We start from the raw sequence: 26,996 nt of genomic DNA on the forward strand, positions 1-26,996 counted from the left end.
CGTCAATAGTCTTAACTATAGAACAGTCTATACTCTTGACTATAGAACAGTATTGACAATAGGACCGTCAATAGTCTTAACTATAGAACAGTCTATACTCTTGACCTATGGAACAGTATTGCCTATAGGACCGTCAATAGTCTTAACTATAGAACAGTGATACTATGACTATAGAACAGTCTATTCTTGACTATAAAACAGTCTATATTTTGATTGTAGCACTGTATGATCTTGACTGTAGCACTGCCTATGATCTTGACTATAGTCTACTGATGTCTGGACTATGAATGTTCTATAGTCTGACTATGATGTCTATAGTCTGACTATGGCACTGTCTATAGTCGACTATAGAATGTTCTATAGTCAAGACTATGAATGTTCTATAGTCAAGACTATAGAATGTCTATAGTCAAGACTATAGAATGTTCTATAGTCAAGACTATAGACAGTGCCATAGTCAAGACTATAGACAGTGCCATAGTCAAGACTATAGACAGTGCCATAGTCAAGACTATAGACAGTGCCATAGTCAAGACTATAGACAGTGCCATAGTCAAGACTATAGACAGTGCCATAGTCAAGACTATAGACAGTGCCATAGTCAAGACTATAGACAGTGCCATAGTCAAGACCATAGACAGTGCTATAGTCAAGATCATAGGCAGTGCTACAGTCAAGATCATACAGTGCTACAATCAAAAATATAGACTGTTTTATAGTCAAGAATATAGACTGTTCTATAGTCAATAGTATACACTGTTCTATAGTTAAGACTATTGACGGTCCTATAGGCAATACTGTTCCATAGTCAAGAGTATAGACTGTTCTATAGTTAAGACTATTGACGGTCCTATTGTCAATACTGTTCTATAGTCAAGAGTATAGACTGTTCTATAGTTAAGACTATTGACGGTCCTATAGTCAATACTATTGACGGTCCTATAGTCAAGACTATAGACTGTTCTATAGTCAAGAGTATAGACTGTTCTGCAAATAACTTTCCAATTGAGAAAAACATCGAAATCTGTGATCACAAAAATTGTTTTCCCTAACGCGAATCTCCTGTTGTGAAAGTATTGGCAACTCTGAACCCCATAAAAAGCCCTTCATGTTAAAAAACACAATAATTATTTCTTTGAGCTTTACTCACACTCACTACTAATAGTAGAGTTAAAAATAAAACATAAACGAAAAAACAGACTTTAAAAAGCTTCCGCCAAAGTAAGAATACAAAAAGCTTTTACTAAGAATAAACAGCAAACAATTGAATGTGTGTGAACGAATGTGTGTGCAATATTACAAAAATATGAAAAGAACTTTATTTTGGCAGTTTTGATAAACAGTTTAGCCGGTGAAGGTGGTTGTTGTGTGGAAAGATCATGAAGGAATTTTTAATAATTTAATAAAATAAGTTTTTTTTAAAGAAAATTTTCAATTAAAAGGAGATAAATTTAATAAAATACAATTTTTTATAAAAATAGAAAAACGTAAGTAGAAAAGTAATTATTTTATTAGTATGACCAGCCGGCGGGCTGGGTTGTCTGTGTGTTTTGTTGGTCATACTGTCTGCTGCAAACAAACATATTCTTGCGAACACATGTATGTTTATGGACAACGTAATTATGTGTAAAGCTGTTTATAACTGTAAATTGTAAATACAATTGACAACAACAATTTGAATGTTGGTGAAAAAATATAAATTCTTTTTTTTTAATAATTTCATTAAAAAAATTAAGTCTCAATAAGAAGTGCAAGTATTGGCTAAAAATACTCTTTTAAAAAAAAATGCTTTACGACATTTTTAAAAACAATTAAAGCTTTTTTTAATACATTTTTTTGTTTCTAAAGCTTGCTCATTTATTGTCAAATTAGGGAAGCTACAAAAATAAACGGGTAATTATTGCAAAATGTTTTTTTTTGTTAAATTGTGTAAATTCAATTTTTTTAAAAAGTTTAATGAACTTCAAATCCAAAAGAACAACAACAACCAGACGACGTCTACCACATACAGAAGCAAACCTTCAGCAACATAATGACGATGACGTATTCCTTTGCAAATACAAAAAAAACGTGACTTTTTTACACTCTTTATGTGTTGATACCACAAACCAATACCAACATATTTTGTGTTAATTAGTGGGGCTAGAGGGTTGTAACTTAATTAGTGGCATTTATATTAATTTAATTTGCTCTTGTTAGTTTACCACCTGCATGAAAATATTATTAAAACATTCGACAAAATATCCTTAACCAATCAAGTAGTCAAAACAATATAGAAAAGCTTTCCTTTTTAACAGACACCATTAATAAAAAAAACCATCAGTACAAGCAACAAAAACATTGCCACCAACATAAAAACAACGCGTCATTTCCTTATTTCATTTTCCTCCTATGTTTGTAAAACAAAACATAAACCAAAAAACAACAAAAAAAACTGCATTAAAGCTTTTGCTCAGGGCCCTTTTTATTGTGCGAAAGCAACAACATAAAACATTATGTTTTAAAGTAAAAAGCTTTTTTTGTCCATGTTGTTTTTATTAAGCTGATTCTATACAAAATTAATGCAGAAACATCTGTCTGGCAGTTTGTACTTTTTTCAAAATGCTTTTTTACTTCAAAGATGGGAGTTGTTAATTACTTTACGTTTTTTTAATAAAATTTTAAATTAGTGAACTTTTAACTGTTATTCTTCATTTCAATAAATTGTGAAATTTCCTACTTACAAATTTTAATTATTTTAGTAATTTGAAATCATTACTCATGTGGTAAAACATATGACGAAATTCTAGTAAATGTAGTATCAAGAAAAGCTTCTTGTAATAGGTATTTATACCTTCTCACTGTTCGAAACTTTCGCTCTATTGTAGTTAAATTTTATTTTTAGTGGAAACTATAAAAACTAGTGTAAATTTACTATTCTGAAATCAACATAATAATATATGAAAAAACAGAATCTAGATCAGAATCAGATCAGAAACTGACTACTTTCTCTATAAAAAAAGTTGATCAGTAACGGACAATTTTTCTATAGAAAAGTTGGTCAGAAATTTACAACCTTTTCTATGGCAAAGAATAGAAAAAGTTATAAGTTTTCTATAGAAAAGTTGAGAAAAAACTAAAAACTTTTCCTATAGAAAAACTGTTTAATGTCCAATAACAAACTGACAACTTTTTGCAACGAAAAGTTGATCAGGAATTGACAATTTTTTGAAAAGTTCATCGGAATCTGATAGCTTTTTCTATAGAAAGTTTCATCAGAATCTAATAACTTTTTCTATAGAAAAGTTCATCAGAATCTAGTAACTTTTTCTATAGAAAAGTTCATCAGAATCTGGTAACTTTTTCTATAAAAAAGTTCATCAGATTCTGATAACTTTTTCTGTAGCTAAGTTCATCAGATTCTGATAACTTTTTCTGTAGAAAAGTTCATTAGATTCTGATAACTTTTTCTATAGAAAGGTTCATCAGAATCTGACAACTTTTTCAAAAGAAAAGTTCTTCAGATTCTAATAACTTTTTCTGTAAAAAAGTTCATCAGATTCTGATAACTTTTTCTGTAGAAAAGTTAATCAGATTCTGAAAACTTTTTCTATAGAAATGCTCATCAAAATTTTGATAAATTTTTCTATAGAAGAGTTAATCACAATCTAATAACTTTTTCTATAGAAAAGTTCATCAGAATCTGATAACTTTTTCTAACGAAAAGTTCATCAGAATCTGATAACCTTTTCTATAAAAATGTTCGTCAAATTGTGTTAACTTTTTCTATAGAAATGCTCATCAGAATTTGTGAACTTTTTCTATAGAAAAGTCAATGACAACTTTTTCAATAGAAAAGTCAAACAGAGTCTAATAACATTTTCCAAAGGAAAGTTGTGCAAAGTCTGACAAATTTCACTGTAAAAAAGTTATTGAGAATCTGACAAGTTTTTCTATAGAAAAGTTGTTTAGAATCTGAAACTTTTTCTGTAGAAAAGTTTATCGGAAGTTGATAACTTTTTCTATAAAAATATTTATCAAATTCTGTTAACTTTTTCTATAAAAATGTTTATCAAATTATGTTAGATTTTTCTATAGAAAGGTTTATCAGAATTTGAGAATTTTTTCTATAGAAAAGTTAATCACAATCTAATAACTTTCTCAATAGAAAAATCGATCAGACTTTTTCTAAAGAAAAGTTGTTCAGAGTCTAAAAAATCTGTTGAGAATCTGACAACTTTTTCTATAGAAAAGTTGTTCAGAAACTGAAACTTTTTCTATGGAAGAGCTGTTCAGAATTTGACAACTTTTTCTTTATAAATGTTGTTCAGAATCTGAAAACTTTTTCTATAGAAATGCTGTTCAGAATCTGAAACTTTTTCTATAGAAAAGATAATCAGAATAATAACTTTTGCTATAGAAAAATTGTTGAGAATCTGAACACTTTTCAAAAGAAAGTTGTTCAGAATCTGACAACTTTTTCAAAAGAATATTATCTAGAATCTAAAGACTTTCTATAGAGAAGTTGTTTAGCAATTGGTCTGATTTATATAATTTTCCAACTCTGTTATACCTCATTGAATGATTACACATATTATTTTATACAATAAAAAAAACCTCAACATGGTTGTGATTAAACCCCCCATAGACTGTTAAAAAATTTTTAAAAATAAAACAACAACTCTCTGCGAATATAATATCTTATAAAATAAAATTGCTCTTGTATACATAAATGGTCCACCACTATTTGGTTCAGACCCAACCATTATTAATCTTTTTACTCTACATACATACATATAAAGTTTACACACGTGATTTTTTCGTTACAATAATATTTACTACTTAAGTTGTGAATAAATATCTTTGCAAAATAAAATATGTATATATTTGTTCTGCTCAGAAGTTGTCGAAGTACCAGACAATAAATATGTATTTATATACATACATATATTATATATATGTATGTATATAACGAGTACCCATGTATGTACTTAGCGTATAGACATGTAATTATATATGAAGGAGTATGTCTGGCATGATGTAATGTGTATAAGCTTTTAAGTACGTATTCAGGATAATATATAGAATCGTTGAAGGATTTCTTTCTTATGTACTTATTCGAAATAAATATTTGCACTGAACTTTAAAAGTCAAGAAAATCTGCAGGACTTTTGTAAAGAAGCACAATTACAAACATACATTATAGCAATTTATTAAATATGTAAGCTATGAATTTGTATATATATAATTTATTCAATTTTACAAAATTGTTGTAAGATTAACTAAATTCAATTGATAAGTTCTTACAAACATTTTTTATAGAAAATTTGCTCTTAATTATACAATTTTGGTTTAGAAATCTAAAAATTTTTCATATAGAAAAGTTATTCAGAATCTGACAACTTTTTCTATAGAAAAGTTGGTCAGAATCTGACAAATTTTTTCTATAGAAAAGTAGCTCAGAGTCTGACAACTTTTTTCTATGGAAAAGTTGCTCAGAGTCTGACAACTTTTCTATAGAAAAGTTGCTCGGAGTCTGACAACTTTTTTCTATGGGAAAATTGTTCAGAGTCTGACAACTTTTTTCTATAGGAAAGTTGTTCAGAGTCTGACAACTTTTTCCTATAGGAAAGTTGTTCAGAGTCTGACAACTTTTTTCTATAGGAAAGTTGTTCAGTGTCTGACAAGTTTTTCTATAGGAAAGTTGTTCAGTGTCTGACAAGTTTTTCTATAGAAAAGTTGTTCAGAGTCTGACAACTTTTTCTATAGAAAATTGATCACAGTCTGACAACCTTTTTCCATAGAAAAGTTGCTCAGAGTCTGACATCTTTTTTCCATAGAAAAGTTGATCAGAGTCCGACAAAATTATCAATAGAAAAGTTGTGCAGAGTCTGACAACTTTTTCTATAGAAAAGTTTATGAGATTTTGACAACTTTTTCTATAAAAAAGTTGATCAGATTGTGACAACTTTTTCTATAGAAAGGTTGATGAAAATATTATAACTTCTTCTATAGAAAAGTTGATCGGATTGTAACAACTTTTTGCATAGAAAAGTTGATCAGATTCTGACAACTTTTTGTAAAGAATAGTTGGTCAGATTGTGATAACTTTTTCTATAAAAAAGTTGATCAGATTGTGACAGCTTTTTCTATAGATAAGTTGATTGGATTGTTAAAACTTTTTGTATAGAAAAGTTGATCAGATGTGACAACTTTTTCTATAAAAAATTTAGTCAGATTGTCACAACTTGTTCTATAACAAGTAAGAAAGTATAGTCGGGCGTGGCCGACCATATGATACCCTACACCAGTTATGAATATTAAATGTGATTTATTTTTCATAATAAAGCATTTATCTTCAATATTCCCTTGTTCCGATACATTTAAGCAATTTATGGATGAAAAACTAATTTTCTGAAAGAGGCTTTATATGGAGGCTAGGGGCAAATATGGACCAAGCCCGATAAAATTTAGTGAATATATTTATATTTACATAATATTTTATTGTGCTGAATTTCATCGCGATATTTGTGTTTATAAGTTAATTTGGGACATTCAAGTAATTTTCTGAAGGGGACTTTGTATGGGAGCTAGGGTCAAATGGGGCCCGATCCTTATGAAATTTGGCAGGGTCATCAAGACTTCTATAAAACTTAGTTGTGCCGTATTTTATCGATATATCTGTATATTTAACATAATTATGAGCTCAGAAGCCCTTTTCGGGGGGTTCTGTTCTATGGGGGCTAGGTGAAATAATGGACCGATTTTAACCATTTTCAATAGGCTTCGTCCTTGGGTCAAATAAAACGTGCGTGCCAAATTTCATCCAATTATCTTGAAAATTGCGACCTGTACCTTGCGCACAGGGTTTACATGGACAGCCGGCCAGACGGACGGACGGACGGACATAGCTTAATCGACTCAGAAAACGATTCTAAGCCGATTGGTATACTTTAAGGTGGGTCTAGGACGAATATTTTTGTATGTTACAAACATCAGCACAAATCCAATATACCCTCCCCTCTAAAGTGGTGTAGGGTATAAAAATTGTGACAACTTTTTCTGTAGAAAAGCTGATCAAATACAGTAATATTTTATTATAAAAAGTTGTTCCGAATGTGACAACTTTTTCTATAGAAAATTTGTCAAAAGATAAGAAATTTTGTCTTCAGAAAAGTTGTCCAGATTACATAAAACTTTTCCATATAAAATCCTTCGGGAAGATAACCTAATTTATCGAAAACATGCTTAAAATTAAATAACTTTTTTCATAAGCAAACTTTCTCAGAACCTATAGCCTATAGATTATTTTAGTAGAAAAACTACAAATATAACAACAGCAAAATCATATAAATAAAATCAGGATGACTGATCCCCATGCAAAAAGTCAACAAGTTTTTTTCTTTGCTTTTACATTCATACTAATGTAATAAAAATATTTGTTTATTACAACCGAGTCCAACAGTCAGTTACAATTGGTACTATTAAACGTATACACACTTTCCTGGCGACAATAGAGCGGCACTCACTCTCGATAAGTTTACGTTGCATTTCAAAATAAGCAGAATGCATTCAATTGTTCGTTCTATGATGGTGATGAATAAAAAAGCTTTTCATGGGATGCTTAACATTTATGGTCTCTCTATATTAGAGGGAATAAAAAAGTTGCTTTTTAATGATTCTCCAAATAGCAACAACAGCAACAACAATATAACAACAAAAAAAGTTGTGCTTAATTTTTTTAAAATATCTCTTTTTGTTGTTGTCGTTAAAGAATTATGGGAGCAAAATGCATACAGAATTACTCGTACGATACGAGTAACAACAACAAACATTTAGCTTGTTTGGTATTTATTATTGTTTTTGCATTAGTGTTAGTCATGCTTTATTGTTGTAGCATGTATTGTTATTGCTGCTGTTTTTATTCTGTCAAAGTCAAAGGTTATTGAACTTGGTATGGGCATAGAACTTCAAATGCAAAAATAACAAAACAAATGCACGAAGAAGACAAAACAAGCAAAACAAAGTGAAAAGCATAAACAAAAATACAATTTTCAATGCCAGGGGGAGAAGACTTGTTCTGCAACATTTGTCTTCTTCATCTTTACTAAATGTGGTGTTTTAGTGAGCAAGTGAGCGACTGAACAAACGAGCGAATGACTGCAACAATCATGTTATTGTTGTTCTTTTTAATAATGCAAATGCAAACAAAGAAACACTCATGTTTTCTCGACTATTATTTATTGTTGTTTCTACGTTTGGTTTTTTTTTTCTAATTATGATGATAATGATGATTTTAATCGTTCTGTGTTTTCTTTTATTTTTGGAAAGTCATGTTTTGCTGTTTGGATTATTTGCTAGTTAGTTGATTTGATATTTTTTAAATATTCAATAGGGAGGCGCTTTTCTTTAAAAAATGGCAGATTCTAAACAACTTTTCTTTAGAAAAAGTTGTCAGATTCTGAACAACTTTTCTTTTGAAAAAGTTGTCAGATTCTGAACAACTTTTCTTTTGAAAAAGTTGTCAGATTCTGAACAACTTTTCTTTAGAAAAAGTTGTCAGATTCTAAACAACTTTTCTTTAGAAAAAGTTGTCAGATTCTGAACAACTTTTCTTTACAAAAAGTTGTCAGATTCTGAACAACTTTTTTTACAAAAAGTTGTCAGATTCTGAACAACTTTTCCTTAGAAAATGTTGTCAGATTCTGAACAACTTTTCTTTAGAAAAAATTGTCAGGTTCTAATCAACTTTTCTTTAGAAAAAGTTGTCAGATTTTGAACAACTTTTCTATAGAAAAAGTTGTCAGATTCTGAACAACTTTTCTTTACAAAAAGTTGTCAGATTCTGAACAACTTTTCTTTAGAAAAAGTTGTCAGATTCTGAACAACTTATCTTTAGAAAAAGTTGTCAGATTCTGAACAACTTTTCTTTACAAAAAGTTGTCAGATTCTGAACAACTTTTTTTTACAAAAAGTTGTCAGATTCTAAACAACTTTTCTTTAGAAAAAGTTGTCAGATTCTAAACAACTTTTCTTTAGAAAAAGTTGTCAGATTCTGAACAGCTTTTCTTTAGAAAAAGTTGTCAGATTCTGAACAACTTTTCTTTAGAAAGAGTTGTCAGATTCTGAACAACCTTTCTTTAGAAAGAGTTGTCAGATTCTGAACAACCTTTCTTTAGAAAAAGTTGTCAGATTCTGAACAACTTTTATTTAGAAAAAGTTGCCAGATTCTGAACAACTTTTCTTTAGAAAAAGTTGGCAGATTCTGAACAACTTTTCTTTAGATTCTAAACAACTTTTCTTTACAAAAAGTTGTCATATTCTGAATAACTTTTCTTTAGAAAAAGTTGTCAGATTCTGAACAACTTTTCTTTACAAAAAGTTGTCAGATTCTGAACAACTTTTCTTTACAAAAAGTTGTCAGATTCTGAACAACTTATCTTTAGAAAAAGTTGTCAGATTCTGAACAACTTTTCTTTAGAAAAAGTTGTCAGATGAACAACTTTTCTGTAAAGAAAAAGTTGTTAGATTCTAAACATTCTATATAGAAAAAGTTGTCAGATTCTGAAAGACCTATCTTTAAAGAAAAAAACGACTTTTCTTTAGAAAAAGTTGTCTGATCCTGAACAACTTTTCTTTAGAAAAAGTTGTCAGACTCTGACAGACAACATTTCTTTTGAAATTGTTGTCAGATTCTGAACATATAGATATTCTTTATAAAGCTTTTCTTTAAATGGAGTTACTAGATTGGGACCAAAATTCTGAACAACTTTTTTTAGAAAAAGCTATTTTTGTACCAAAAATTTTGACAGATGGTGTCTGTCACATTCTGAACAACTTTTATTTATTTCTGTTATTGAAACTATGTATTTACATATGTCGCCAGCTCTGTATGTTAATTTGAATTTGGTCACACTAATAATAATGACAACAACAACAACAAAAATCATGAAAAAATTTAAAACCAACATGTAGGAGAGTGTGTTCATAGAAGTGCACTTCCGATAAGTGACAACCAACCACATAAAGTAGGGTTGGTTAACAGCAGAAACAATAACAAACAAAAAAAAAACAAATACATTAATGAAGCCTCTATATTGTAAAAATACATACATATATACCGATTCTAAAATGAACAATTTAAAGGTACTAGGTATATGCAGTTCTGCATAGTATTCAGACATAAACTAAGAACTAAGCGCTTGAATATGATTAAGTTTTTATGAGTTTTTGTTTTTACTTTTCAATACTTGTTTATGAAAAAAGGGCTTTTTGCAAAGTGAAAAGGGAAAAACACAAAACAAAGCACTGAACTTTTGGGAATAATAGGGAATACAGAACTTTTAGGAGAGTTAGCCAAACTTCAGGAGAGCGAGAGATATACATATTATAGAGAGAAAGTTAAAAATGGAAATACTAAATGAGACTAAACTTTATAGTGCTAGAGTTTTTTATTGTTGTTGTTGTTGTATATAGTGAGTTGTTGTGTGCAGTTTAGTGAAGTGTAGAAGTAAAAAAAAAAGTAATTGAGTAAATAAATGTCTGGTTACGGGATCTAATTTAAAGTTTTAAAATTGCAGTTGTATGTTGTTGTTGTTGTTGTATTTGCAAAACACCATTAAAGAACTCGCAATTTTCCCAACTACTAGAGTCGTCAGTCAGTAAACAAAGAACAACTAAGAGGATCGGTTGGTTTCAAATAATTGAGACAAATTAATGAAAAGAAAATAAAGTAAAATAAAAAACAAAATTGGTTTGAGAAAAACTAAAGAAAGTGTAAAAAGTAATAAATTATTTTATTTATAAAAAAAGTTCAAATTTATTAAAGTTTAATTATAAATTAAAAAAGATGTAAAAAAACTAAGTAAAAGTGTCTAAATTTTATGACTTAAATGAAAAGTTATTAAAAAACCCCAATTCATTGCAACCAGATTGTTGGTAGCAACAACAACAACAAAAGTATTGCATTCTTTAGTGGCATCTTTTTTTGCAATTTAATTATTTTTACCATAAACTTGACCTTAAACTTGTTCGGCAAGTTCTTGTACAAAAATCTGCAATAAGATTTTATTTTTGTGCAACACCAGCAACAACAACAACACACATACTCCAAAAACAACTAAAATAAAAAAAGCTAGACTAAATACTCATACAAAAAAAAAAGCATCATAAACAACAACAATAAAAACAAACTAACCTCACAAATAAACGGCAAGAAGTAGATAAACTGAATCCGACAGACAGACAAACCAACAAATAATTGAACACACACAAACACTCGTCTTTTACTTTACGCACCTACTAAAACTAATTCAAATAAAAAAGGGAGGAAAATACTAATAAAAAAAAAAAACTTGAAAAGGAGCCAAACAATGACGCTCAAATTATTTTTAGAACACGAACAAGAAAAACCAACATAATACTTTCAATCTACATCTAATAAAAGACAAAAACTACACACACACACATAACATAGAAAAACACAACAAACACACAAAAACAACCACAAAAAAACTAGATAGTAGAAGTTAAGCGAAAAATAATGCAACAAAAAAAAACTTTGCATTTTAAAGTTTGTGAACTTGATTTAGCAGCAAATAAGCTTTATTCTCATTTTTAATTCTCTCCCCTTTAAATAATATGTAAACTTGAATATAAGCAAAACGTAAAGCTTTATTTTCAGTTTAATACACTCAGTTCAGTTTAATGACTCAATGACTGTTACAAAGACCCAAAGCTTTTACTATAAGATTTGTTTTTAAACACGAGCTTACAGCACCAACAGTGTTGCCATTTACCTTAATATTGCATTACACATTTGAGAAATTTAATTTCATAATAATTTTGTTTCTTAAAACAGAGTCTAACAACAATTCCTTTAGAAAAATAGCTCAGAGTTTCACAACTTTTTCTATAGAAACGTTTACTATACAAAAGTTTTTCAGAGTCTGGAAATTTTTCCTATAGAAAAGTTGTTCAGAGTCTGGTAATTTTCTCTGTAGAAAAGTTGCTCAGAGTGTGACTATTCCTATAGAAAAGTTGTTCAAAGTCTGAATACTTTTTCCATAGAAAAGTTGCTCAGAGTCTGACTACTTTTCCTACAGAAAAGTTGCTCATAGCTTGACTACTTTTCCTATAGAAAAGTTGCTCAAAGTGTGACTACTTTTCCTATAGAAATGTTGCTCAGAGTTTAACTACTTTTCCTATAGAAAAGTTGCTCAGAGTCTGACTACTTTTTCTATAGAAAATTTGCTCAGAGTCTGGCTACTTTTACTATAGAAAAGTTTTTTAGATCCTGAATATTTTTCTTATAGAAAAAGTGCAAAATTCTGACTACATTTTGAGCAACTCTTCTATAGAAAATTTTCCTTTAGAAAAGTTGCTCAGACTCTGACTCTTTTCATATAGAAAAGTTGCTCAGATTCTGAATACTTTTCCTATAGAAAAATTGTTCAGAGTGTGACTACTTTTCCTATAGAAAAGTTACTCAGAGTCTGACTACTTTTCATATAGAAAAGCTGCTCGGTATCTGACTACTTTTCCTATAGAAAAGTTGCTCAGAGTCTGACTACTTTTCCTACATAAAAGTTGCTCAGAGTCTGACTACATTCTCTATAGAAAAGTAGCTACGATTCCGATTACTTTTCATGTAGAAAAGTTGCTCAGATTCTGACTACTTTTCCTATAGAAAAGTTGCTCATAGTGTGACTACTTTTCCTATAGAAAAGTTGCTCAGAGTTTGACTACTTTTCCTTTAGAAAAGTTGCTCATAGTCTGACTACTTTTTCCATAGAAAAATTGCTCAGATTCTGACTACTTTTCCTATAGAAAAGTTGCTTAGAGTCTGACTACTTTTCCTGTAGAAAAGTTGCTCAGAGTCTGACTAATTTTCCTACAGAAAAGTTGCTCAGAGTCTGACTGCTTTTCCTACAGAAAAGTTGCTCAGAGTCTGACTGCTTTTCCTATAGAAAAGTTGCTCAGAGTCTGACTGCTTTTCCTATAGAAAAGTTGCTCAGAGTCTGACTACATTCCCTATAGAAAAGTAGCTACGATTTCGATTACTTTTCATGTAGAAAAGTAGCTACGATTCCGATTACTTTTCATGTAGAAAAGTTGCTCAGATTCTGACTACTTTTCCTATAGAAAAGTTGCTCATAGTCTGACTACTTTTACTATAGGAAAATTGCTCAGAGTCTGACTACTTTTCATATAGAAAAGTGGCTCATATTCGGACTACTTTTCCTATAGAAAAGTGGTTCATAGTCTAACTACTTTTACTATAGAAAAATTGCTCAGAGTCTGACTACTTTTCCTATAAAAAAGTTGCTACGATTCCGACTACTTTTCATATAGAAAAGTTGCTCAGATTCTGACTACTTTTCCTATAGAAAAGTTGTTCATAGTCTGACTACTTTTACTATAGAAAAGTTGCTCAGAGTGTGACTACTTTTAATTTGAAAAAGTTGTTCAGAATCTGACTACTTTTCCAATAGAAAGTTTTTCAAAGTCTAACTACAATTCGTATAGAAAAGTTGCTCATCGTCTGAGAAATTTTTCTATACAAAAGATGCTCAGATTCTGACTACATTTCCTATAGAAAAGTTGCACAGATTCTTACTACTTTTCTTATAAAAAAGTTGTACAGATTATCTCTACTTTTTCTATAGAAAAGTTGCTCAGAGTCTGACTTTTCCTATATAAAAGTTGCTCAGATCCTGACTATTTTTCTGATATATAGATTATAGATTCCGATTACTTTTCATATAGATTAGAGTATGACTACTTTTCCTATAGAAAAGTGGCTCATAGTCTAACTACTTTTACTATAGAAAATTTGCTCAGAGTCTGACTACTTCTCCTATAGAAAAGTTGCTTAGAGTTTGACTACTTTTTCTATATTAAAGTTGATCAGGTTTCAACAACTTTTCTATAAAGATTTTGATCCGATTTTGACAACTTTATCTTTGCTTAGAGCCTTTTTCAGAATCGGACAACTTTTTTATAGAAAAGTTACTCAGAGTCTGACAGTTTTCCGTAGAAAAGTTGCTACATTCTCTCAGAATCCGATCATTTTTTCTTTATAAAAGTTGATTAGAATCAGGCAATTCTTTCTATAGAAAAAATGATCAGAGTCTGAAAATTTGGCAACTCTTTTTTAATGCTTTTCAAAATAATTGTGATGGCATTAATAACAACTTGAAAAAAAGCTTTTTTTACTTTTTTATTGAAATTTGTCTTAAACGTTTCATTTTAAATTTTTAACTAAAAAATTAACCCTTTTTTTAATTGAAACTAATTTAATTATACCATTTCTTTCTCTTTCTAGTTTTTTTTTATGCGAGTGGCTAAATATATTAAAAGTTTTTTATTTGTGTTAACACATTTCGGCCATAAAACTTAATTTTCAATAAACAAACAGAAAAAATATTAATCCTGTCAACATTTTAGCTGCAAATGGCTAAAACGCGAATAAAAACGACACCAACACGCATGCAAAAGGAAGCATTAATGGCGTCTGCAGCCGTAACCACCACCACAAATATTGTCACAGAACATGTTTTCAAGGTAAGTTTTTCTTTTTTTTTTTGTGTTATTTCTTATTTAAGATATTTTCAGACTACCTTTAAAAGTATTTGTTTTTGTACATATTTACATATTCCTTAGTATGGAATCCATACATAAATACAGGCACATTTACATACATATGTGGACAATTTATATATACCCCTATGTAAACAAAGTTGTTGTTATATTGAAAGCATTAAAAGCTTTACGTAGGTTATGTAGAAAAGGATATTTGTATATTTATTTCTAATGTTGATCAGTTCCAATAATTTCTATAGTTTGGTTGAAATTTGAGTTTATTTCGTAAATTTTTTCAAAAATTTGCTTTCGTTTATAGAAAATTTTCAAAATTTTCTCCTTTTTATAAATAATTTCAAACACTTATGTTTCATTTTGAAATTTTTCTGAAATATTTTCTTTTTTTAATGAAAATTTCTCTTTTTTAAAGAAAATGTTATATAATTTTGTAAAAAAGTTTACTCGTAGATCTCTCTTTTTTCTAAACAAAATTTCGAAAATTTTTCTTTTTTATAGGAAATTTCAAAAATTTTTCATCTCTATAGAAAATCTTCCAATTTTTTTTTTTATAGAAAATCTCTGAAAATTTGTCTCTCTAATAGAAAAATTTCCCTTTTTATAGAAAATATTTATAGAAATCTTTCGAAGTTTTCTCTTTTTTATAAAAACAACTTTCGAAATTGTCTCGTTTTTATAAAAAGCTTTCGAAGTTGTCTCGTTTTTATAGAAAACTTTCGAAGTTTTCTCTTTTTATAGAAAATTTTTGAAATTTTTCTTTTTTATAGAAATTTTTTTCGAAATTTTCTCTTTTTTATAGAAAATTTTCGAAATTTTCTCTTTTTTATAGAAAATTTTCTCTTTTCTATAGAAAATTTTCGAAATTTTCTCTTTTCTATAGAAAATTTTCGAAATTTTCTCTTTTCTATAGAAAATTTTCGAAATTTTCTCTTTTCTATAGAAAATTTTCGAAATTTTCTCTTTTTTATAGAAAATTTTCTCTTTTCTATAGAAAATTTTCGAAATTTTCTCTTTTCTATAGAAAATTTTCGAAATTATCTCTTTTCTATAGAAAATCTCCGAAATTTTCTCTTTTCTATAGAAAATTTCCGAAATTTTCTCTTTTCTATAGAAAATTTTCGATATTTTGTCTTTTCTATAGAAAATTTTCGATATTTTGTCTTTTCTATAGAAAATTTTCGAAATTTTGTCTTTTCTATAGAATATTTTCGATATTTTGTCTTTTCTATAGAATATTTTCGATATTTTGTCTTTTCTATAGAATATTTTCGATATTTTGTCTTTTCTAAAGAAAATTTTCGATATTTTCTCTTTTTTATAGAACATTTTCGAAATTTTTCTCTTTTTGTTCGAAATTGTCTCTTATAGAAAATTTTCGATGTTTTCACTTTTTTATATAAAATTTTCGAAATTTTCTCTTTTTAATAAAAAACTTTCCAAATTATATCTTTTTTTATAGAAAGTTTCGAAATTTCCTCTTTTTTATAGAAAACTTTCGAAATTATCTCTTTTCTATAGAAAACCTTCGAAGTTTCCTCTTTTTATAGAAACTTTCGAAATTTTCTGTTTTTAATAAAAAGAACTTTCGAAATTTTCTCTTTTTTTATAGAAACTTTCGATATTTTCTCTTTTTTTCGTAGAAAATTTTCAAAATTTTCACTTTTACATAGAAAATTTTCACTTTTACATAGAAAATTTTCAAAATTTCCTCTTTTACATAAAAAATGTTCAAATTTTAACCTTTTTCTTAGAAAATTTTCGAAATGTCTCTTTTTTTGTATAGAACTTTTTCGAAATTTTTCCTTTTAATAGAATCTTTTCAAATTTTTTTTAGAAAGTTACCTTCTTTTTATACTAATTTTTAAGATGAATGTGTGTATGTATGTACTTATGTTGCATCGAAATATTTGGTAGATCTAATGCTTTCAAAATGTTGATGGCCTAGGGGAATAAATGATAAGTTTGTAGACTTTCTGTCATAGTTATATCAATATCTGAGAAAACTTGTAAAAAAAAATGGTTTAAACTGCTACATGAAGACAGTTCTAGAAATTTTAAACATGATCTAGATCAAACCTTCTAAAAATTATCACACGGAATTAGAATTATTACTCCCTTTGCCACTCAGATTTAAAAAAAAATATTATCTATTTTCCAGAAACGTATTAGTGTCTTAAAAAACTCCATCACTGCCAAGGACTCGACGTCAATGACGACGACTGCAACAATGCCCCTACAACAATCGACAATAATTGTTCAACCACCGAAACGTACAAATTCCATATCATCTACAACATCTAATATCTCGCACACAAGTGATGGCAGTCACTCTTGTGCCGAATCACCGCCACCAAATATTTCGACAACACCCACACTACAACAGCAGAGTCAAGGTCCAACAATGGCTGAACTAACGGAGAATGCTATAAAAACCTTAAATGCTGGTTTGCTGGCCAAATCAAATGCTTTAGCATTGAAAAATCGTAAAGTCTATATGATAACAGAGAAATTTGATGATGCTGCAACAAATGGTGGCCATATTAAAGGAAGTGGAGGTGGTGCAGCTGGTGGCATTAACAATGGCCTGGCTACGGGTCAAAAACGTAAAATGTACTTAATTATGGAGGAAAAAGAAAGTGATAGAATTGGTGGTGGTGACCAAGCGGAGAAACTAATGAAAATGGATAATACAAATAACTCTAAGAAATTGACTTTATTTACCGATACCACCAATGGACAATTGCCACAGAAATTTGAAAAGATTTTACCCGAAATACTCAATTGTATACAAGCGAAAAAGGGTAGTAATAGTGTTGGTGGCTCTATCAATAATATTCCAGCAATAAATGGTAAAACAGAAATTGTAACAGCTGAACAGAATACAAACGCATCGAGGAGCCTATTGAAAATCAATGAAAACAATGAAAGACTGCCTTTAACTTTGCCACCAAAAAAGAATCGTACCAAAATAATTACCACACAAATAATACCAGTCAATGCCACAACACAACAACATGCCATATACCATCCACAACAACAACAACTACAAAGTAATGGAATTGATAATTGGCCGCCCTTGGCAGCCTCTGGAGGAGTAGTAGTAACGGGTGTGACCAATAACTTAAATTATAACAGCAATAATAATAACAATGGTTTTTGTAAAACCGAGAAATCTATTGGTGCTACACCGGTCATTGTTAATGCCTCCACTTTACTAAGCAACAGCAATAACTCTGCTAACGGCCTTAAACAAAGCAAAGAAAATGGTAGTGTTAGTAGTGTAGGCAACAGTTCCAACAATCAATTACATAAGAATATTAATCTATCCACTGATTTTCTATTCCTCATGAAAATGTTGCCCAAACTGGAGAGTATTGAGGAGCCACAAAAGACTTATGTTAAGACCTGTATTGAAGATATTATTAATCAATATGCTGCTAATGAAAATCTGGAACAATGAACTGTATTGTAATTGTAAAGGACTTTTGAAATTACAAACTAATTTTGATATTTTATACTATTTTTTTTTTAATTTTTATCGAATACTTTACTACTTTATTAGTATTAATGGAAACCAATTATATATATCTTAAGTTCATTAAAATATCAGAAAATTTCACTTTAGCATTATAATTCATTAAATCATTATTTCTTTCATTCATTTTTAATATATTTATCATAATCATAATATCTTTAAGTAAGTAATTTAAGCTTCATTACATGCATATTTCATCTAATATACATACGTACATGAATACATACATACACACATTCACACAATACATAAATTCATTATTACATACATTTAACTGGCATTAAATATAAAAAACTCCATTCATTCATTCATATATTTCATTTTCAAAATGAAGACTGACAGTTTTAAAACTGCACAATTTTTAGAATTTATGTTTTATATACAATTAAAATATAATTTTATATACAAAATTAAATTTTATATAAAAAAAAAACAATCAATTTAAAATTTACTATTTGCAAGTGTGAATAAATTACAATTAGCATTTACATACAAAACTCGAAATACAATTAAAAGCAAAATACAATAAGAATTTATATGATTAAATTATATTTTCTTAAAATTTAATATATTTATAATGCAAGATCGTATTCAAAATGAAAAAAAAACTCATTCACGAATTAGATCAAAGTGCTTTTTTTCATTTCGAATATGTTTCTTAGTGTTTTAATGAAATTTGTTATAATTCATGTAAGTTATAAGAAGAAAGTTGTGAAACTAATCGAAAATTTTCGAAAAACCGAAAGTTTTTTAAAACAAATTTTCGAAAATTAAAAAACAAGAGAAAATATCGAAAGTTTTCTATAAACAGAAAAATATTTTCGTAAATTTTCTATTAACAAAGAGAGATTTTCGGAAGTTTTCTCTAAAAAAAGTGAGATTTTCGAAAATTTTCTTTAAAAAAGAGAAATTTTCTAAAATATTCTATAAATAATAAGAATTTTCGTAAATCTTCTATAAAAGGTAAAAATTTTCGAAAGTTTTCTATAAAAAAATATAAATTTTCGAAAATTTTCTATAAAATAGAGAAATTTTCGAAAATTTTTTAGAGGAAGTTTTCGCAAAATTTCTATAAAAAGGAAAATTTTCGAAAAAAATTTTATACAAAAGGGAAGATTTCGAGAAAATTTTATAAAAGAGAAAATTTTGACAAATTTCTATAAAAATTTCAAAAATATTCTATAAAATAGAGAATATTTCGAAAATTTTCAATAATTAGAGAAAATTTTCTGTAAAATAGAGAAAATTTCGAAAATTTTCTGTAAAATAGAGAAAATTTCGAAAATTTTCTGTAAAATAGAGAAAATTTCGAAAATTTTCTGTAAAATAGAGAAAATTTCGAAAATTTTCTGTAAAATAGAGAAAATTTCGAAAATTTTCTATAAAATAGAGAAAATTTCGAAAATTTTCTATAAAATAGAGAAAATTTCGAAAATTTTCTATAAAATAGAGAAAATTTCGAAAATTTTCTATAAAATAGAGAAAATTTCGAAAATTTTCTATAAAATAGAGAAAATTTCGAAAATTTTTTATAAAATAGAGAAAATTTCGAAAAATTTTCTATAAAATAGAGAAAATTTCGAAAATTTTCTATAAAATAGAGAAAATTTCGAAAATTTTCTATAAAATAGAGAAAAATTCGAAAATTTTCTATAAAATAGAGAAAATTTCGAAAATTTTCTATAAAATAGAGAAAATTTCGAAAATTTTCTATAAAATAGAGAAAATTTCGAAAATTTTCTATAAAATAGAGAAAATTTCGAAAATTTTCTATAAAATAGAGAAAAATTCGAAAATTTTCTATAAAATAGAGAAAATTTCGAAAATTTTCTATAAAATAAAGAAAATTTTCTATAAAATAGAGAAAATTTCGAAAATTTTCTATAAAATAGAGAAAATTTCGAAAATTTTCTATAAAATAGAGAAAATTTCGAAAATTTTCTATAAAATAGAGAAAATTTCGAAAATTTTCTATAAAATAGAGAAATAGAGAAATTTCGAAAATTTTCTATAAAATATAGAACATTTCGAAAATTTTTTATAAAAAAAAGAGAAAACGTTCTATAAAAAGACAGAATTTCGAAAAGTTTCTATAAAAAAAGACAGAATTTCGAAAAGTTTCTATAAAAAAGACAGAATTTCGAAAAGTTTCTATAAAAAAGGCAAAAATTTCGAAAATTTTCTATAAAAAGGCAAAAATTTCGAAAATTTTCTAAAAAAAGGAATATTTCGAAAATTTTCTATAAAGAAAGAAAATTTTGAAAATTTTCTATAAAAAAAAGAAAATTTCAAAAATTTCCTTTTAAAAGAGATAATTTTGAAAATTTTCTTTAAAAAAGAGATTTCGAAAATTTAAAAAAAAATTAGAAATTTTCGAAAATTCGAAAATCTTTAAAAAAGAGAAAAGGTTTGTGCTGATGTTTGTAACGCACAATAATATTGGTCCTATACCCTCCTTAAAGTATAACAATCGGATAATTTTCTGAGTCGATTTAGCTATGACCTTGTAATCAAACTTCATAAGATAATTCAAAGAAATTTGGTACATAATCTTCTATTGTCTCAGTGACGAAGCCTATTGAAAATGGTTATGATCGGTCCATTATTTCACCTAGTCCCCCTACCAATTGAACCCCCGAAAAGGGATTGTAAACCTTGTAATCAAAGTACAGGTCGCAATTTTGAAAATAATTCAATGAAATTTTGCACATTATCTTCTATTGAATCCTAATGAAAATGGGTAACATCGACCCTATATTTGACCTTGCCCCCTATACAAATGAACCCACCGAGTAAGGCTTTTAAGTTCATAATTATGTTCAATATATACGTATTTCGACAAAAAGCTGCAAAAGCAAGTTCTATACTATAGCCTTCATGGCCCTGATGATTTTTTTTGATGATAGGGTCTCATTTGACCCTAGCCACTATACAAAGCCCCCTTCGAAATATGACTTAAATGTACACAATTTTATTCAACAAAAAATGGCTAAAGTATATCTGAGACAAGGTACAATTCAACTTAAATGCTTTATTATGAACACTAAATCACATTTTCTGTTTATAACTGGTGTAGGGTATTATATGGTCGGCCTTGCCCGACTATAACTTCTTACTTGTTTTTCTATAAAGAAAATTTTCTAAAAAGTGAGCTTTAGACAGAGTTTGATATAGTCTGATAACTTTTTTCTATAGAAATGTTGCTTAGAGTCTGATAACTTTGTCTACAGCAAAGTTGCTCAATGTCTGACAAATTTTTCTATAGAAAAGTTGCTCAGAGTCTGGTATCTTTAGATAAATAGAGTTTGATAGAGTCTGGTAAAGTCTTACAATTTTTTTATGGAAAAGTTGTTTAGAGTCTTATAACTTTTCTATAGCAAAGTTGTACAAGGTCTGACAAATTTTTTTATAGAAAAGTTGCTTAGAGTCTGATAGCTTTAGATAGAGTTTGATAAAGTCTGATAACTTTTTTTTATAGAAACGTCTCTCAGAGTTTGATAACTTTTTCTATAGAAAAGTTGTTTTTATAGAACTTTTACTCAAAGTCTGATACTTTTTTCCTTGGCAAAGTTGTTCAGAGTCTGACAAGTTTTTTTCTTATATAAACTTGATTTGTGTGTGCCAACTCGGTGGGAAATTCGACGGATCGTTTCTAGATCGTGTTAGTATATATGAGGTTACGAACGTATAACATAGCATAGAAGTGGAATGGGTTCGAAAGGGTGATCGACATTTATTTATACCAATAATAATACTTGCAAGATCATCGCTTTTTACTTATTTATATACAAAACATGTTCTTAACTTAAAAAAATTTTAATAAATTTATCCTGATATTAATGATTTCTTTAAATCTGTTGATTTAACACTTCGCTTTATTCTTAGACGTGGTTTATAACCATTCTTATCTGCCGTATACATGGTTATACTTTCCGTATCGGTTTTGTCGTGAAATACTCTATACATGCCCATAACAACGGTTTCCTGTTCGGGTGTACCAGGATTCAAAATCATTTGCATTTCTTCAAGTTTACTGCCATTTGGATTTTCTACACTATAAAGTAAAGAAAATTACAAATTTAATTTATATAATACAAGTACGACTTACACTAAATGGTAACCGGCCTTGGTGGGTGCCAACTTATAGTATTTTTGCATAATTATAGGTATATAGTTTTGTAATAGATTTGAGGGTTCCGCAGCTTTTGTACTCGATATAATAACTAAAATGCCACAAAATAGTATAAATTTTGCTGCCATTTTAGATGTACTCTCTATGTTAAGATCAAAATTGATACTGATTTCATATTGTATAATAATGTTTAACTCTATACTTACATTTTGCAATAAAATTTTTTGTATTTTTACAAAATGTCAAATCATGTACATATTTGTCTATAAATACAAGATGTTGAGTACATATTTAGTTATTTTATGTAAATAGATGTGTTAAGCTGGTATATATTTTGTATCCATCATTGAAAGCGTTTATTTTGACATCATGTTTGTAACAAATCAAAATGTTGCTTTTAGGACTATTAAAAAATCGTTTGTGCCGATATTAATTTTAATGCGAAATTTTGTCGGAAGGGTACATAACATTTTCTATTGTCCAATAGAACTATTAAATGTTTGTATTAGTTTATGCAGATATATAAACTTTAAGATGTTTTTAGTTAGTATTTTAGTAGCGAGTGCTAAGTTTCTACCTAGTACGTTGAGTTTTCTATGACAATGCTTAAGTATGAAACCCGTTATAATCGGACCCATTTTACATCACATGAAGGTCCTCTCCGAAATTGAACTACATAGTTAGTTATTTAGTGAGTTATTTAAATAGTAAGTTAATTAGTTAGTTAGTTAGTTAGTTAGTTAGTTAGTTAGATTAGTTAGTTAGTTAGTTAGTTAGTAGTTAGTTAGTTAGTTAGTTAGTTAGTTAGTAGTTAGTAGTAGTTAGTTAGTTAGTAGTTAGTTAGTTAGTTAGTAGTTAGTTAGTTAGTTAGTTAGTTAGTTAGTTAGTTAGTTAGTTAGTTAGTTAGTTAGTTAGTAGTTAGTTAGTTAGTTAGTTAGTTAGTTAGTTAGTTAGTTAGTTGTTAGTAGTTAGTTAGTTAGTAGTTAGTTAGTTAGTAGTTAGTTAGTTAGTAGTTAGTTAGTTAGTTAGTTAGTTAGTTAGTAGTAGTTAGTTAGTTAGTTAGTTAGTTAGTTAGTTAGTTAGTTAGTTAGTTAGTTAGTAGTTAGTTAGTTAGTTAGTTAGTTAGTTAGTTAGTTAATAGTCGACTTTCAGTATTTTATAAATAATCGACTTTCCGACTTTTTGACTTTTTTCGACTTTTCGATTTTTTGCCCTATTTTCGACTTCTTTCGACTTTTTTCGACTATTTTTTTACTTTTTTCACTTTCTTAAAATTTTCGACTATTTTTGACTTTTTCCGACGTTATTCCGACTTTTTTCGACTTTTTCCGACTTTTTTTTGACTTTATCCGACTTTTCGACTTTTTACGACTTTTCCGACTTTCCGATTTATAGAACCCTACTAACAAATATCAATTTTGCGATGATATATCCTAATTTTATAAAAATTAACATAACCTTACCAAATTTTAGGAGTAACGATAAATAATTGACCACATTAAAATCCCTATTCTCAACATGAGCCTAATCAGTTTCTATTAATGTTGATATATTACACCTCATCATAGCTTAGGTTAGTAGGAGGATGTATACTACAACAAATCCGATGAAATACAACTAGACCACTATCGGGCTTTTTGTATATTGGTAAAAATAATATAGTATATAGTATTCACTTTCATATACTATCGGCCGATGTTTACTCGACGTAATTCCTAATAATTTTCCCATCAGTGTTCGTGAAGGATATCACTCCCAAAATATTTAGATCTCATATCGACGAAAGCCTGACAAAAGAGTTTTACTGTTCTCTCCACATGCTCTACATTCGTCTAAATCCGCAAGTCCAATTTTGTATATTTAAGTCCGTAAACCACTGGGTCCATTCAAAATACGTACCATGATACTAAACTCTGAGTAGGTTTCTCGTCCTGCACATGTTATGGTCACCCCATAGGATCTTTGTTGTTCTACCCACTGTTTCATTATTCCAATAGTTTTGTGGAATTTTCTCGCCCATATTTTAAATTCAGCCCTCGAATAGTCGAATGATTTTGCGTTCGTCAGGTTAACTACATCGAACTCCCTTCTCTTTAAACTGGTCTGGTACCGTTATTGTTAGGCGATAGTATATTTCTGTTTCAGAGTCTTCAATATAGAACTCCAGGCCCGTTTTGCCTGCCAGTTTAAAGCCGTCAGAGTAGCAACGGATTCCTACGGGTATTTGCTCTAATGTTCCACTTGTCTGTTATGCGATCAGGCATGTCCGATGTTTCTATATAGCCTTCTAAAGTGTCCAGTATACATTGATGACGTGTCCTATAACGCCTTTGGTCAGTTCTCATACAGTTAAGAGCCGTACCGTTATTGTTAGGCGATAGTATATTTCTGTTTCAGAGTCTTCAATATAGAACTCCAGGCCCGTTTTGCCCGCCAGTTTAAAGCAATCAGAGTAGCAACGGATCCCTACGGGTATTTGCTCTAATGTTCAACTTGACCATGTCTGTTATGCGATCAGACATGTCCAATGTTTCTGTATAGCCTTCTAATGTGTCCAGTATACATTGATGACGTGCCCTATAACCGCCTTTGGTCAGTTCTTATACAGTTAAGAGCCATTCACCAGCAACTAACACCTCAAATCTTATATATATTTCAATGGGTGGAATATCTAGCAATGTTTCCAGAGCCTTGGTTTACATAGTGCTCATGCCACCACTTGTACAAAGAAGTCCAGTAGTTTATTGAACTAGGACTAAGGCCCCATTTTTTGCATGTTCTTCTCCTATATAGCGCCCAGCACTGATGTACCTTGTATTTTTATATCGGATCAAGGATTACACCTAAGAAATTAATTCTAACGGTTACCGGTATCTTCTTACCGAGGATACAGTGTTTACATACTTTGCAATTTTTGTCTTTCTTGTGAAAAGACAGATTTCAGATTAATATTCAGGCCTCTCGGTTAAGGCCAGCTTTTCTACACAAGTAATTTGGATACATTCCCCTGAGACATCGTCTGCATAGTAGACAAGTCTAAGTGCTTTCTCAGTTAATGTCCTTATAATAGCTTTATAATCATGCTTACCTAGAGTAAAGGCCACAAAATACCACTCTGTGTAGTACTGCGAAATCTCGTAACTTATATACATATATGTTCCTTAGCATGTAGTTAATCCAGTTTCGGAGCTTCAGGTCAATATGAAAGTTTATAATTGTATAAGAACATTAGTGTGCACGTTATTGAATAGTGGGCAATTTCATTCGTTCCTTTACATAAGCATGTTGCTTATGTTTGAGATCGTTATTTGGTTTAAAACAGTAAACCATGCTATCGACGATACGTTCTACAGTTTTAAGTATGAAGGACGTAAGGCTTATCGGTCGATAGGACATTGGTGTCGCATAACTAGATTTTCCGGTTTGGGTATAAATATTGCCTTCGTAACTTGCTATTTAATTGAGGTAACTAATTAACTTTTTAGTTTGATTTGAAACATTTTATCGGCTCCACTTAATTCTACTACATGTGTGGCCTATGGTGCAAATATACAGATGGGTATGTCTATACTGTCTTGCAATTTTACATGGTTCCATAACAGTAATACTTACTAATGTATATATGGAAAGGTGGATATATATAAAAAGTTCTTCTTTGAATTAAAAAAACAACAAATTTTCAAATTTATTTTCGAATAAAAATAATAATTAAAACAAATTATCTCGAGATTAAAGATTTATTTAGTTTTGCAGATCTTACTTTTCGCTTCATTGTTATACGTGGTCTATAACCATTTTTATCTGCCGTATACATGGTTACAGTTTCGGTATCAGTTTTATCATCATATATCGTATACATGCCCATAACAACGGTCTCCTGTTCGGGTGTACCAGGATTCAAAATCATTTGCATTTCTTCACGTATACTGCCATTTGGATTTTCTACACTATTAAGTGGGGAAATCAAAAATTAACCAATTTACTTTATCCTTAGGGTATCCCGTTTAAAGTAACGACTTACACTAAATGGTAACCGGTCTCGGTAGGTGCCAAATTATAGTATTTTTGCATAATCGTGGGTATGACATTTTTCAATAGACTTGAGGGTTCCGTATCTGCAGCTTGTGTACACGATATTATTGCCAATATGGCACAAACTACTACAACTTTTGACGACATCTTTGTTGATGTTATTAAACGTAGTCTTTGCGTTAAGATCAAAATTGATACTAATTTTAAATTGTTTGACATTTTTTTTATTTTAGACTTGATTTTTAAGATTTAGCAAAACAGAAATGTTGTTTTGCAAAAAAATGTTAAATCTTGTATTTATCTATTTTTATGCATAAAAAGATGTTACCCTTTTGACTCAGTATTAAAAGAAATGTACGTGCAGATATATTGGTTTTGTCAGGCGGTTTGTGACACATCAAAATATTGATCGTAACTAGAAACTAACTAACTATATAAATATCTAGGGTCCTCTTAAGAAATGCTAAGATGATCTTGCTGTCCATGTTTTTATATAAAGTATATATATATATAAATCAGATGTCGCAACAATGTCGGCAGACATTTTTAATATGACAGATCACAAGGTTGGGTATATAAGATTCGTCATAGCCGCATAAAACTTGTTTAAAAGTTTGTATTAGTTTATGCATAATTAATCTTTAAGATGTCTTTAGTTGTTAGTGTTTCCGTAGCACGAGTTAATGTTTTTAATATTTTTATGGAAACTAGTTTCAA

The 26,996-nt window shown here is 29.0% G+C and overlaps 3 protein-coding genes across 4 annotated transcripts; 1 reads left to right on the forward strand and 2 right to left on the reverse strand.

Annotated features, from left to right (window-relative positions):
- Positions 1-1,343: 1,343 nt before the first annotated feature.
- Positions 1,344-18,683, forward strand: LOC119614366 (ankyrin repeat and ELMO domain-containing protein D-like). Of its 2 annotated transcripts, none has more exons than XM_037970501.1 (3): positions 1,344-1,487; positions 14,306-14,544; positions 16,739-18,683. In XM_037970501.1, the coding sequence occupies exons 2-3, from the start codon at positions 14,434-14,436 to the stop codon at positions 18,038-18,040; spliced, it is 1,413 nt and encodes a 470-aa protein (XP_037826429.1). In that variant the 5' UTR covers positions 1,344-1,487; positions 14,306-14,433; the 3' UTR covers positions 18,041-18,683. The 2 variants fall into 2 exon arrangements, with proteins under 2 accessions (XP_037826429.1, XP_037826430.1); XM_037970502.1 differs by lacking the exon at positions 1,344-1,487 and adding an exon at positions 10,640-10,762.
- Positions 18,684-21,940: 3,257 nt separating this feature from the next.
- On the reverse strand, positions 21,941-22,394 carry LOC119614364. The gene is made up of 2 exons (XM_037970499.1): positions 22,224-22,394; positions 21,941-22,169 (listed from the first exon to the last, which is right to left on the reverse strand). Exons 1-2 carry the CDS (start codon positions 22,373-22,375, stop codon positions 21,941-21,943), a joined length of 381 nt encoding a protein of 126 aa, XP_037826427.1. The 5' UTR covers positions 22,376-22,394.
- Positions 22,395-25,922: 3,528 nt separating this feature from the next.
- On the reverse strand, positions 25,923-26,473 carry LOC119614365 (endocuticle structural glycoprotein SgAbd-9-like). Its single transcript, XM_037970500.1, has 2 exons — positions 26,269-26,473; positions 25,923-26,194 (listed from the first exon to the last, which is right to left on the reverse strand). Exons 1-2 carry the CDS (start codon positions 26,424-26,426, stop codon positions 25,966-25,968), a joined length of 387 nt encoding a protein of 128 aa, XP_037826428.1. The 5' UTR covers positions 26,427-26,473; the 3' UTR covers positions 25,923-25,965.
- Positions 26,474-26,996: the final 523 nt, after the last annotated feature.

This window comes from Lucilia sericata, unplaced genomic scaffold (assembly GCF_015586225.1).
Source record: "Lucilia sericata isolate MDLA Ls3-8-SP2 unplaced genomic scaffold, ASM1558622v1 Contig002832F_arrow, whole genome shotgun sequence".
In the NCBI taxonomy this organism is placed as follows: domain Eukaryota; kingdom Metazoa; phylum Arthropoda; class Insecta; order Diptera; family Calliphoridae; genus Lucilia; species Lucilia sericata.